Here is a 15,038-nt window from a genome sequence, read left to right on the forward strand (position 1 = left end):
AGCTCGTCTCCTTCACTTTCGCTAAGGGCTTGAAATACAGTAGCTAATGAATTGAGGTGACTCACTAGATCCTAGTGATCAACGTTCATACATTGTAATTCGTATGAAGTTTTCTTATTAGTATGCAGACGATTGGAGTTCAAACACCCTTCGAACCTTTTCACTAGTTGGGAGTTTTCGTTTAGCTAAGTATATGGTATACATTAGGAGAGTCATCGGTTCCACCAATTTTCAAGCAAAGTAACAGAAAATCACTCAATTTCCTAGCTTGATAGAAAAAGAAAGCTCTTGGAGGTTAGCTTTAGAATAATAATAATATTATTAGTATTCTAGTATTAGTGGAACACTTAGTAATTTTAGCTTTAGGAATAAATCGAATATATAATATGAGAATTGAATTGAAATCAAATTATAAGAAAGAACTTAATTAAATTGATTTTTTTATAGATTTTCTTTGAAGAAAATTTTAGGTTTATATAGTTTATAATGAAATTCTAACAGTTTCTATACTTATTAATAAGATCGATGTAAATTGAATCCATAGAATTAATTATATAATAAAAAGAAAATGTAACCAATCAATTCAATTCGTTTTATTAACAATCTTTTAAATAATTCTATTTCATTCTATTCCATTATAAATCGATTTAATAAGAGATCTAATAATATATTAATAAAAAAATAGAATTTTATAATAGAATTTTATAATATAAAATCGTATTATATATTTATATTAGTCATTAATATTTCTCTTGATTAGTAAGATATTAATAAGTGATTTAGTGTACTTATTATAGAATCTCATAAAAGCTAACCTCAGGGTTGTCGCTGAGAAGAGGGAAGTCCAAGTTCACGAGTCACTTCTGACAATCTTTCACATGCATAGTTCCAGACTATAGTGGCATTATTAGCGTTTCACGTTAATAAAATGAAGAATTCCAAAGAATGGCACGTCTGTGATTTGAGCGACTAAACCTAAAATTTGAGAATGGGCTGTATTTACAATGTAGTCCAGACATTTTACACGTACATACGCCTAAACACCGAGTACGGCGGCTCGAACTCTAGAGTTGCACCGTACTGTGGTGGAATCCGTTGTATCTGCGACTTTCTCTTTGACCGTAGCTTTCAATAATAATTATTTAGGTCCCTCAATGATCCATTAAATTCTATTTCCTTGAAACCATATTGATTTAGAAAAAGCGCGCGATCTGAGGAATTTCTGGATCATATTTTGAACTCAAGAAAAACATTCCCAAGGAAATACTTGTACTTCCCGAACTTTTCACAAACGCATAATCTTAGTTCTCATCTATCATAAAAATGGCCGCCAATGGACCGGGGACAAATCTGGGTCCGAATCACAATCCTGTTATTATACCTTGGCCTCAACCTGCCAACGAAATGTCGCAGCTTGACGCGATAATTGCAGACACAGACGACGTAATTCTAGCTGGAATGAGCGAAAGACTGGAGGCTTATATTCGAACATCTGGACATCGTGGTCTTTCTCGTCAAAATGTACTCAGAATATCTAGGATTCTAGCTGCAACATATCAAGCACCTGATAAGCCGAAAACTACCAAGAGCGTTCTGGCACTTCTCAGCGGAAGCTATGACGTGTAAGTTCCTCAAATTAATAGAGATAGTGATAATTTGCTAATTACAGGTGTAGTGATGATCAGAAGAACTTTAACGAGATCGTCTCCATTCACGTAGGAACTGGAAGACAACGAGTCCAGTTCACAGCAATGGCTGGATTATTGGCCACGCAAGCCGAGTTCTTCAAACCTCTTTGTTCTGATCTTTGGAAATGTGGTCGTGAAAAAGCCATCTCACTTGAAGATTATCAACCTGAAAGTTTCGAAATGTTCCTCGCATGGCTCTACACAAAGGATATCAGAAATGCAAAATGTTCGGGTAAAAATATCAACCGTGGTAATACTCATTTTCAAACACAAGCCCATAAGTACAAATGGTTCCAGTTACTTCATTGCTATTTTCTCGCCGATTATATTGGAGCACCGAAGTTCGCCAATTATATGATGGATGCATTAACCTTGGCCTATAGAGAATGGGTGCGCGGTGAATTTGTCAAGTCGGCGAACGACCCACTTTTCAACAATACAGAGGAGACTCGAAAGCTGGTGGATAGCAACACAGTCGAATCATCACCACTACGAGCTTTAATCAAGGATATACTCTTCCCTTCTGTTGAAGAGAGACGAGTTCCCGTAACCATTAACCGACATCCGAGAGCACCCCCTTCTTTCCGCAGAGCCAGACGCGGACTTCATAATCTCTTAGTACCGAATCCTTTTCTTCAGCCTCAGGGCCAGAATATTGAATTTCCAAATAATGGAACGGCTCCAAATCCTTATTTCCATCCTGGCCATCCACTGTATCCTTCTGATTTTCCGCCAACTACACCGAATGCACATCCCCCACCCCCAACCAACCACCATATGTATAACGCTGCGCCTTCACTCTCCACTGGAATTGGACCTGCCCCACATTTTAACCCCCAACCGCCGCTAACCCATCCTCACAACAATCTAACATACTATCCGATTCCTCAAGGAGGTCCATTTCACGCAACCATTCACCAACCTCCTATCTCTTACCACGCCCATTTTCCACTTCCTATCGCCCATAATCCCTTCGCCAATCACTACAATATCCGCAATCAACATCCCTTTTTCTCGCCAATGCCCCTCCTATCTCGACCTAATCTACGCTCTAGGTTTCTCAAAGCCATGAAGTTTGGGAGGTATGAAGAGAAAGTCGATCCGGAAAGCGCTGCTATTGAATTTAAGAAATGGGAAAAGGCATCGATGGTTTGGGAACATGAAAGATGTAGATATCATATTCATGCTAAGGGGGAAGATTGTCGAGATGAGGAGTAAAGATCTAGTTTTCTTGAGAGAAGGGGTATTTTGGCTGGGTTGAAAATTTTGAGTAGGTTTGGCGAGCCTCATCCGTCATTGCTAGGGATGTGGGTCGCAGACATAGATGCGATCGGGAGCATTAGGAGTAGCATAATAATCATACAACTATCACATTATTTATCCTAGATGACACCAGAATATACACATTCCATTGATATATACTATAAAGCAAGTGAAAACAATCGAGAGTGAATAGAGTTCTAAGAGTAGACAACACTGACCGCGGGAGAGAGAGATTTCTATCATGAGTCATGTACAGATGAATACTATAATTTGTCCCAAAGATAACGAATAAGCGTTTTGAATATCTATGGTAGAATTAATCTTAAACTTCTCCTTCAAAATGTTCTGTTCACTACCTTCAATTATTCTTTCTAGCGTGTTCCTAGGCCATTTGGATTAATTCCATCCCCTCTACAATCTTTCGATGAACGACAATTCATATCGACAATCCAGAGTGAAAAAATGCATCAAGAAACTCATAGCCTTAGATTTCTTCTATGATCCAAATAAGCCCTTTCATGTAATCAAGAGATGATGGAACATGGTCTCATCCGAAAGAGAAGTAGTAGAACTTTCTGGTACAAAAACTCGCCCTTTAAGTTTAAGTCCGCCGACGCAGTTCACGCTTGAAAATGTGTCTGATCAATACACTCTGGTCATTTCTACCACAGAAAATTAGAGTTCTTTGCTTAGCACCTTCCAGCAGCCGCATACGATGAAGTCATTGTAATGGAACATTCTCGACTGATATGTAGGTTCTTTGTTTTGACCAATGAGTAAGAAGTTTTCACGATCACTATGAATCGTTTCGTGGTCTTCGTAGTGAAGAGGATCTGTTATCTGTGTGGTAAAGTCTGCGAGATAAAACCATTCTTTACATATTTCTGTTCATTGGCTAAAAGTCTTCTAGGGGATTTGTTTGAGTAAATAAAACTCTTTCAACTGCAAGTATGATAAGGAGAAAAATAAGGCTTTGGTTCCTTCTAATGGATCAATAATTTCAGGGCAACAAGGAGATAAAATGTGATGCTTCTATGGACTTCCGAAATTTTTATGAAAAAGTTCGGGTGGCAAGCACTAGTGACAATTATTGGGTTCAAATGAAATACCACACCCAGAACTTCCGATCAAGTGTTTTGGAATATCAATGGGATTGAAAATATCTAGTGAGATTTCATTAAGTCATGAAAACCATACAGATTATATCTATCCCCCAATCCTCGAGGATTATTCATCCCAACAACCTCACCCGCTCTCCCCAGCAATACCAAATTTCAGATCACTCTCCCCCCCCCCCCTCACCTCAAATCAACCCCAAACCCGTCAATCCATCGAATATCCCACCGCCGACGAAATCGTCACATCCTCACCTCCCTCCGCATTATTCCTCTCCCTCGCACTCTGTACCTGACACTTCATCTCCTCAACATGATCCTTATGCTCATGATACACACATCCCATATCCCTCTCTCTCCATCCTCGATCCCTCGCCTGTTTTCCCAGCTTCGCATACGCACCCAATAAATCAATCATAAATTCAATCGGGACTGAGAGATTCTCCTGCATAGCGGACCCCGCGCCTGTAATCAGAGTACTGAAGCTAGAAGGTTGAGCATAGTACTTAGGATAGCGAACTGAATAGTTGATGATCATCTGAACGAGCATTTGACGCAGTTGGGAACCAGGATTTGTAGACGCATACAAATGTGAGATTTGCGCAGGTGATCCACCGAGAATGTTTCTTGCATCTGGAGGAAGAAGTTTGGTTTTTCGATTCGGAGTGTTGTTTTGCTCTACTATTGGCGGGATGCTTGAAGATTGTGTTTGATTAAATAAATCATCGTTTCCTTCGGTTGTGAGTTGGGATATGTGATCAATTAATGCGTCATACTCTGCAGTTCCGGGAGCCGCGAGAACATTCTCATCTTCTTCGTCTTCTAGTTGTCTTCGATGTGTTTGCCATCCGCATTCTTCTCTCAAAGCACAGATCATCGTATCGATGATCTTGTTGGCGAATTTAGGCGCGATTAGGAATTGAGAGAGTTTGTAGCACTCAATCAGCTGATCCCAGAGTTTGTTGTATTGTCGAATGCGTTCATAAACATTGACACTAGTGATGCCAACAAATTTTGTTGAAGACTTTAACTCATTGGTTGTATTCCATGATACGAAGATGGAGAAAGCGTCGGTTTCGGCGGGAGTAGTGCAGGGGAATGGGATATTATTTGTACGTTGGTGTTCCAGACGGAGAGCTTTGATGTAAAGAGGTGTAGTATCTGGTACAGTGGGTGTTTCTGGCATGAAGATGCTGCGGAAGAAAAGAGAGTTCATGCAAAAGACTGCGAGGGGCCAGGTCACACGAATGGGACTGGAGGAAGGTCCAATGGTAACGCTGGTTAGATCATTGTAATCGATTCTAGGGCTCATTAGTTTAGTTGAAGTGATAACTTGAGTGTAACTTACTTTGAAGAGTCTATGGGATCAGACCGAGTGTTTTCGGCAATCCATGGTGTATTTGTGATCGTATAGAGACCTGATGCTAATTCTTTTGTTGCCGAATGAATAAGAGAAGCATAAGATTTTTCTAAGTCGGGCATTTCGACCAAGTTACTCGATTAAGTGGATCGTTTGGATTTTTGTCGACGTTATCGTTGACTAATGAGAAATTTTGTATCAATATCTGAGAAGTTCGATGCTTGACGTTGTGGGAATTCGTTAGAAGTTTTATCGTCAAAGAAAATCCGAGAGGATGCATAAATCCTTGGTTGTTATATATTGTGCCATTTGATATTGATACAGTTCCTGTTGGAATAGAAGTAAAGATACGGCCAGTAATATTGAGCTAGTAAGTTTGGTAGCTATGTTCCTGCTTGACAGGTGTAAGTTCCATGATTCCCACCGTAGCGATAAACCTAAATAATGTCTGTACGGTCTGGATGAACAAGAACAAAACAGGTTCGTAGACTTCCATGCCGTTACTTCTTCGAGCTTTGTTTCTACCCTGAGATTGATGATAGGCTAGCCTTCCACCAATTCAAAGATCCTGTCAATCCCTCTAGATTTTGAGACTTTTACTGCTCAATATATTTGTTCTGGTGCCATCTGCTTCGATGTTTATTCCTTTTTGACTCGGCTAGATCTTTCTTTGTCGTTCGGCCTTCCTCGATTCCTTCAACTTCTTTTCCTCCTTTTCTCGACCCATCTTTCCACTGCCATATTCATTGTTACCTTTGATCACAAGACCCTAGTCCTCATGGTGTTCGTTGTACTTCCTATCATTCTCATTTTCATTCAATAATGAATAGATCTCATGCGTAGTCAAATCATCAATACCAAATTTCTAACCTGAGATCTTGCACCAGTAGTCTTTGGTTCCCCGTTATCATCGTACTTCGAATCGTAACTCCAGATCTGAAGAAAGCCCTTCCAAGTAAAAGCATATCACATATACCAAATTCCAGATTCACTCATGGCACTCATTGAGATGCATGAATCTCATCTGTGTACAATTTCTTCCCCATCTACTTCTCTAGGTATTTTATTCTATGGTTTCTGAGTCTCCCCAGCAGTAACAGTCTACAGAGCTAATCTAGTGAAGAATGCTATATTTACAATACTCCAATTCACCTTTTACCTGCAGAAAGACGCATAAATGACTTGAACTTAAATGGCCCAACAACCTCCACCCACACAAACTGTTCTCCCAGGTGACAATATTACCATCCCATATCTTTCAGCATACCTCAAAATCACTCAATCCATCCAAACCTCTTCATCTCCAACTCCCCATCCAGGTTCACAAATCGCCAGCCGCAATTCGTCTAAAAATCCTCCCATACCAAAACCTCGCATACACTCACCCCGCACAATCCAATTCAATTCAATTTCACGCCACCTTCAATATTCAATTCAATCTAGACATTTCATCATTCTAGGCTACCACTCCTCATTCGTCTCGCATTTTAGTTGTGGTATTTCTCATTTGACGAAATCCAGATTCATCTTTTGCGAATCAAGAGCTCATCGCTTTTACATATCTCACATTTTTCGGCTTTGCGATTGGATTCTAATTTGATTTGCGAAGTCTTAATTTGTATTCCCCAAGAGAAGCTCTCACATAGACGCTCACTTGACACCGTCGAATAATTCCTCAGAGATCCAACAATTGCATCGCATCGCCGTCGCTATCGCCATCAATCACACACACGCGTGCAAAACATATCCCCTCCCAATTCCTCACACCACCGCCCACACACACAATCATCTCACCTCACAATCATCTCCTCTCCAAAAACAAACCACCAACAAAATGCCCCGCTACACCCCCACCCACAATGTCGTTCCCCCCGAGATCTTCATCGACTTCGAATCTCACTACCACGAACTCTACGACCTCGTTGTCCACTACCGCGATGCCCTTGCTAGCGACTCGATCTTGAGTATTCTGCGCTCCGCTCTCGACGACGTCGTTGAGCGCATTGAAGAAGCATTGCGCTTGAAAACTTTGGTTGTGCGTTGTCGATTTTTTGGAAGAAATAGACTTCATAGGTGAGTTTGTTTTTTGTTCTTTGTAGGGGGATGAGGATTGGGATGGAATGGATGGAAAAGATGGAAGAGATGCTAATGTGTTTTTGATACTAGAAAGTACAAGCAATTACTCTATACATTGAGAGCTATACAGGCAGATTTGTTGGAGTGCATGTATGATTATGATGGGAATTGAAGTTGAAGTCGAAAACGAAGGGAAATTGGAGGCTCCAAGATGGGAGTTGGGGCTTGGAGAGTTGTTATTTTGGGGTTCTGGGATCTTTGGAAGATAAATTATTGAATACAGGAGTGTGGATGGATGTTTCCTGGGTTATGAATGTCTGCGATGGAATGGGGTTTCTAAACAGGAAGGACCTTTGTGAATAAACCTTAGGTGTATTAGATGAAAGAATGGCTGGTTCATCTATTGATATGGAAGTACAGTAACATTTCAACAAGCTTCTTTGTGTGATTGTGTGAATGGCAGATATTGATGTTTTTTTTTCTAGACTTTGAAAAGTGTCATCCCTCAATAGTCTGTCTCTTCGAAGCGAGAATTTATATGTTTACATTACCTTAATCAGTTTTCCTTCAAATATATTGGTCGAGAGCCGAGAACCCCTTTTTACTCATGCCTCAAGAACAAAACCAACATTATTTTTCAACATATTTTTTTCGTTATTCTTTCAACATTACATACCTACACACAAATCTCAAATCTACATAATTGCAACCCTTTCTTTTTCTCATACTTTCACTATCATCTTTCTCACCAACTCTACAAGGCCAAACAACACTTCAATTCATCAAAACACACCAGGTTCTTTCTGAATATCTGTCTATCCATCTACCAACCCAAACACAATCCATCACCACAATCCTCACACCCCACCTCATCCCTAACGATCCAACCCAATCCAAGCCAACTTTGATACTACTATAGGCGTGCAAACTTCCAGAACATTAAAAATTGACGTATAAAAAACCTCTGGATGTGTCGATTAAAATGCTACAAGAAATTTTACCATCATTCAGAAGAAATTAAATCATTCAAACTTAAATTTTGATCTCAAAGGATATAAGATTGATCTGTTAAGAATTTCTGAAGTTGAGAAGTATCCTTTTAGTTGTTAGTTTGTACACCAATGGGTATACCTCCAGTATCATATTTTCCCACCAAGCCGTCGAAAAACTCTATGGCGAAAAACAGAATCATGCTCAAACCAAGCTTCTTCAATCATCTAATACCTACTATATTCATCTTCATTTGTATTCTTAACAGAATTTTTATCCCCATGCAAATTCCACACATTCATTTCTTCATTACTCCACTTTTCATTTCACAAAACGACAATAGGAACAAACTTGGAAGGCCTCAAACATACCACATCCATCTCCATCTCCCTATCCACACAAATACAAGTACCAATTCACTTTCCATCATCACATCCTTCAAAGTTCGCTCCGTGGAATCCACAACAATAATTAGTAAGACTCACAAGTAAAAACGGTCAGTCAATCAATTTTCCAACCACCTCCACATCCCTCCTAAACTTTAATAAATCCATATCAAATCTGAATATAATACATTTCATACATATCATATCATACTCTATTTCCAACCAACAAATCTCTCATTTCCCAGCTCCAGACTCGTAACTCCAGACTGGTATCTTCAGAGTCGGAGCTCTAGAGTCTAAATACATCTATCTACTCATACATTCCTCTCTATTCAAAGTCATTTCAAAAGCCCATCTCAATCTCTTAATCTTTTGATACCTCGATATTTTAATATTTTAAGATTTCAATCTCTCAATCTTTCAACATCAATAATTTCAGTGATAATTTCCATCTTTCAAGAAATTAATGGTCATCCCTCAACCCCTCAATCTCTCCCTTCATTTACTCCTCTATTTATCCCCTAATGATTACTTATCTATATCTATATCTACACCCTCTTATAATTTACTCATCTACATTATCTACTCATCCCCTCTCTACAAATATAAATACTGTAATAGAAAAACAAAGTACTAATATATATATATTTATAGACATTATTTGCCTTCTCTTCTTTCTCTTTCTCTCTTTCTTTTGCTCTCTCTTTCTCTTTATGTCTATCTTTTTCCTATTTCCCCGTTTTCCTATTTCTCTCTAATTTACCTTATCTTATCTATATTATTATTAGAATAGAAAAAGATGTTAGTTACTAGCATACTACTTAGTATCATATATATGATTTCCAATAATTATAATACATACTATATAATATACAACGTAATTCATTAGTATGTAAGTCATATCATCATATGAACTACTTTATTTTATATATAAGATTTATCTATATGATGTAATCATAACGTAATTCGTTAGCATATAGACTATATCACTATATGAATTACTTTAAAAATATATTAAAATCGAGCTTTTTTTCACTAATATTTATGTTTTAATAATTAATTAATATTTTAAAAAGAAAAAATCGTAATAAAAATGAAATAACGTAGTTTAACATCAAGTAGTTCATATCATCGAATGATTCATTTTAAATATATAAAATTCATTCGTATATAATTATATACTTTCTTTATTTATTAATATAATTTTTTGAAAATTCAAGATATAATATTTCATTATATAAGTATTATAAAAATCTAATTTGTTCTTGAAAATTTGAATTAATATAAGACTTATTATTAAAATGATATTTTTGTAATAAAAATGATAACAATTTTGATTTTTTTAATAATATAATGTAAGTATTTATATAAAAAACTAGATTCTTAAGAAACTAATTTTTAATGATTATTTAACGTTTTTTTTTCTTCAAAAATAATGTTTAATCACTAAAATTTAAATATTAGAAAACACTTAATTTTAGTATATTTTAAAATGAGTCACTATTAGAGAGCGATTATCTAATTAAGTATATATAGTAGATTCATTATTTTAATAGTATTCAGAACATTTTATGTTTTTATAGGTTAATAATAAAGTGAATCATTTTTGATATTATATTTTAAATATAAAGATGCTTTATTTTGAGATTTTTATTTATTATATGGATTTGAATAACAATAATTATATTTTGAATTCAATTCTAGTAATTGATTTAGTTATAATTATAATACTTTAGTATAATTTTTTATTTATAGTTATTAGCTTTTTCTTAGTTAATATATATCTAGTAGGTTTATATAAAAAGGGAGTGAATATTAGAGAGTGATTATTTAATTAAGTATATATAATAGATTTATTGTTTTGATAGTATTCGAAACACTTTATACTTTTATAGATTAATAATAAAGTGAATCATTTTTAATAGTCACTCTGTATTAAACTACGTTATCTATAATATTAAGGTTTTTTTCTAAATAATTCATTTTAACTTGAAATTATTACACTTTACATTATACAAACTCTTTTCCTTTAATAATTTTAATAATCATTAAAATTCTAAAAAAAATCAGATTTCCATAATATTGATATAATTCAGATTTATACATTAAATTCTCATAGGATTCTATATGCTAAAAAATAAAGTATATAATTATATATAAAATAAAAGTAGCTCATAAGGTGATATAGCCTATATACTAATGAACCACGTTATAACAATAAAACATTCATCGTAATCCCCTCTCCCTCCCCTCAAAACCCCTAAAACCAATAACCAATAAATATTATACCACAACCCCCCTCCTACACCTCATCCCCACCATCAAGACCACCCATCAAGACCACCCGCCAAGATTATGCCACACACCACTCTCGTCTTCACCATCCTCACTTGTGCGACACACCTATCTACAACCTCCCCTCCCCGCCAAGTCCTGCGGCCCGAAGCCCGTTGATCATGCCCCATATCATGTCGTGTAACACGCGGTTTCAAGCCACAGTCACGGCCACGGCCAACCACACTCAAAGCCACCATATCACATCGTCTTCTGTGCAACGACTCATCAAGAAACTGATTTTTGCCGATTTTCTTTCTCATTCTTCCTATTGTGCTCGGGTTCAATACGGTGTTACTCATCTAGTATACTCAGATTTATGATCACGATCACATTTAATTGAGAGACGAGGGATGAGACATGAATTATCTGAAATGAAGTTTTTCTTCATGACTAGCCTGATCTACTCTTTCCATTCAATATCTATTACCCGAGGTGTATAGAAGGGAATGAAATAAAGCAGCTTCTCGACCCTACCTGTCTGTGTATATCTGTCTACGTCTGCTCTCTACACTATCTTCATATGTCATCCACTGAATCTCGTGTATGTATTGATGTATCCATTCCACCCATCATCATTATCAACCCTCTCTAACCAAGACGGTCGGTCCATCTATCCGAACCTCACTTGATCCAGAATCCTCACCTCAAGCCAACGACGCCGCAGCATTCTCCAAACACTCCCCAATAACATCAATCCACTTCTCCGCATTCTCATAATCCTCTGCATCAATACTTTCTACCAAACCTGGGAATACTGCACCCGCATAACCAGTCCATAATCCTGGTGCAAAAACAACATGTTTAAACCATGATCTACCATCTAAACCTTCTTGATATAAGAATTTTCTCTCAAGATACTTGTATTTTTCATTGACAGTTCGGATGTGATGATAAAGTTTGACCTTGGATACTATTTTCCACCATGGCATATCTTGACCTACTTGTTCAGCGAGAACGGCGGCGGTAGAATCATGACGAATCGCTGCATCTTTGAGTGCGGTAGCACGATTGTGAAGACCTTTGAATGAAAGTTTAAGAGTGTTGATGTCACCCTTGGTTTCAATACTGGAGGGACGGTAACGAGCTTCTTCATCTTGTTCTTCAGTAGAAGATCCAATCATGATTGAGTTCAATTTGGCTTCGGTTTTGCTGATATACCCTTGTAATGCATTTGCGTAATCAGTAGCATTGAAGGAAATAACCGGTGTTTCTGCCATCTTAGCCGTGTAAAGAGCCCAAATCTTGGACATTGCTTCATGATAATGAAATCCTGGATCTCCGTAGGTATCCATCCAATGGAATGAATCGTAATTGGAATGATAATGGAAAACAGCCTTTTCACCACCTTCATGATTAACATCTGGTCCAAATCCAAGATCAATTGATGGAATACCAGCATAATCTTGGAATGCGGTGAAGTCACTACCACTCCCCATAGTACTAATGAGTCCATTCCAAAGGTCGCCGACAGTTTGTCCTGGAATTGTTTGATTGGGTGATTGAACTAAGCTTAAGATTTCACCCAAAGCTTTATTGTGAAGAGGACTTGCCGAGGCCGAAAATTTGGGTCCACTAGTACCAACATCACAATTGATATAGGCAACATTAGCATTGCTGAGCCAAGGTAAGTATTCCTCAACCCATTCTGTTGAACCGACTAAACCATATTCTTCACCATCCCAACTGGCAAATACAATGGTACGCAATGGTTTCCATCCTTTCGAAACCGCAACACCAAAACTTCGGACAACTTCATTGAGAGCTGCAGAACCACTATTTGGATCGCCAGCACCACCGACAATCCATGCATCGTGATGATTTCCGATGACGATAACTTCGTCTGACAATGTTCCATTGATAACACCAATCAAATTCCAGATAGGTGTTGTGACGTATTCAACATCATTGACAAGGTTAAGAACGAGATTATCTGGCGAGGGACCAATGTTGTATTCTACGCCTTTGTATGCCAAGCCAAGGTTTCGATCCCACCATTTATTCAAATCTTTTGGTGCGGGTCCGATACCATTTAGAGATTTGAGGATGGGTAAAGCGTCGACGTAAGAAATAGGGAGGGAAGGAATTGAAGGAATTTTGCCATCGACAGGTTGACGTGGGACTCCAGGTTTCGAAGGATATCCAATTGTGGTTCTATAAGATAATTAGTGCTTTGTTGTATATTTTTGAGACAATCATGACTTACGGATCTCCAGGTGCAATACTCAGGAATTGAGCACTTCCTCTTTGAACACTACTTGGATTTCTGGCCGGTCCATCTGGGTACGCAATAGCTCCATTTTCCTCGGTGTTTGAACCATCATCACCAGGATCGCTGAAAAGAATCGTTCCGACCATTCCCAATTCTTGTGCGCGTTTAATCTTGAGTCCACGGAAGATACCACCATATCTTGCAATAGCAATTTTGCCTTCCAGACTAACATTGAGTCTTACGAGATCTTCGAAATCTCCGTATGTACCATAATTGACGTAGACGTATGGTGCGGTGACATTTCCGTATGCAGAGTATCCATGAAAAGTTGGGATTCTGGTGTCCAAGCCAGTCGTCTCGTCCTCTTCAAGTATATCTTCTTCCAAGCTAGCTTCGAATTTGATCTTTAATTCTTCGACCTTGGAATCCTTACTCTGTGTCTTTTCGTACAAGGCAAGTCGATGACCACGAGGATAATTGAGATAAACATCATACGCCACGACTTCTGATTCAATGCCAAATTCCTGCCATCTTTCTTGCGTCCAAGTGACCTGACTCAGATTTGTTCCAGCTACATGTGGACCGGATGTGTAATATTTACTCCATTCTCTTGCTTTTGCTGCCTTTGGGGTGTCGAGTAATATCTGTTGAAGTTCTTTGTATGTGATGGCAGACGATTCTCCGTGGTGTTTATCGTGATGCCAATGCTTGTGGTGTCGGGGAATGAACGAGAGAGGGAGCAGGAAGAGGACGACGGCGACAATCAAACCACAAGTTGCAGCGATGGTAAAGAATCGACGAATGGTATTGTGTTGATATCTTTGACGAGGTTGGCCAACGATGACCGTGGCGATTAATGGAGTACGTTCATTGTTCTCCATTTTCTTTTCATCTAGGAATCTACCCATGATGAAGGTTAGTGAGAGGTGAGAGTGATGGTGTGAAGAGTGAAGAGTGAAGAGTGAAGAAAGAAATCCTCAATCAAAGCATTCCCTCAGATGTGAAGGTGGTTCTGACGATAAAGTAAGTGATAAGTACCTATTGCGTTATCTGGAAAATCCACCCAAGTTCTCGGGCAATTACTCGTATATCATGTAAGGTTAAGGTTACGGAAGAGGTTATGCGGGAGAGGGTTGATGGATTTGACATCCAAGAGCTAAGAGCTAGTACCTAGATGGGGGATTCACTTCCCATAGGCTAATAAAGAAGAGCTCCCTGATATGTGACGATGATGACTGCTTTGACTGAAGGAGGAACTGATAAGACGGAAAAAGCGGAGAAAGGTACATCCGAAGATCAACCTATCAGAATCAGATGATATCGAGGGTATCAGAGCAGAGGGGGGAGAGAAGAATGATATATATAATATAGAGCTCCCGGGTCCATGTAATAAATAGCTAGTAATGAAGGGAATATGGGAGATTGATTACTAAGAGGTGTGATTATTGTATGAAGTGAAGTTGTAGTTGGTTGATACGATGAAGAGATGACAAAGAAATGGTAATTAGAGAATTGTAACTGTCACGCTACCATTCAATTGTATCCAGTGACAACACCAACACGAAACATACACCAAGACTCTCTTCTCTCTCCCTCATTCGCATATATCCAACA

General features: G+C 38.1%; 4 protein-coding genes across 4 annotated transcripts; 2 read left to right on the forward strand and 2 right to left on the reverse strand.

Annotated features, from left to right (window-relative positions):
* Positions 1 to 1,323: 1,323 nt before the first annotated feature.
* Positions 1,324 to 2,906, forward strand: EAF01_002924 (uncharacterized protein; the record flags this gene model as incomplete). Its single annotated transcript, XM_038911178.1, has 2 exons — positions 1,324 to 1,622; positions 1,676 to 2,906. The coding sequence occupies 2 exons, from the start codon at positions 1,324 to 1,326 to the stop codon at positions 2,904 to 2,906; spliced, it is 1,530 nt and encodes a 509-aa protein (XP_038774100.1).
* A 1,368-nt stretch (positions 2,907 to 4,274) lies between these two features.
* Positions 4,275 to 5,548, reverse strand: EAF01_002925 (uncharacterized protein; the record flags this gene model as incomplete). The annotated part of the gene is made up of 2 exons (XM_038911179.1): positions 4,275 to 5,367; positions 5,415 to 5,548. The coding sequence occupies 2 exons, from the start codon at positions 5,546 to 5,548 to the stop codon at positions 4,275 to 4,277; spliced, it is 1,227 nt and encodes a 408-aa protein (XP_038774101.1).
* Positions 5,549 to 7,260: 1,712 nt separating this feature from the next.
* Positions 7,261 to 7,674, forward strand: EAF01_002926 (uncharacterized protein; the record flags this gene model as incomplete). The annotated part of the gene is made up of 2 exons (XM_038911180.1): positions 7,261 to 7,499; positions 7,593 to 7,674. 2 exons carry the CDS (start codon positions 7,261 to 7,263, stop codon positions 7,672 to 7,674), a joined length of 321 nt encoding a protein of 106 aa, XP_038774102.1.
* A 3,907-nt stretch (positions 7,675 to 11,581) lies between these two features.
* Positions 11,582 to 14,332, reverse strand: EAF01_002927 (uncharacterized protein; the record flags this gene model as incomplete). The annotated part of the gene is made up of 2 exons (XM_038911181.1): positions 11,582 to 13,366; positions 13,419 to 14,332. The coding sequence occupies 2 exons, from the start codon at positions 14,330 to 14,332 to the stop codon at positions 11,860 to 11,862; spliced, it is 2,421 nt and encodes an 806-aa protein (XP_038774103.1). The 3' UTR covers positions 11,582 to 11,859.
* Positions 14,333 to 15,038: the final 706 nt, after the last annotated feature.

The sequence above is a fragment of the Botrytis porri genome (assembly GCF_014898465.1).
Source record: "Botrytis porri strain MUCL 3234 chromosome Unknown BPOR_003, whole genome shotgun sequence".
Lineage (NCBI taxonomy): Eukaryota > Fungi > Ascomycota > Leotiomycetes > Helotiales > Sclerotiniaceae > Botrytis > Botrytis porri.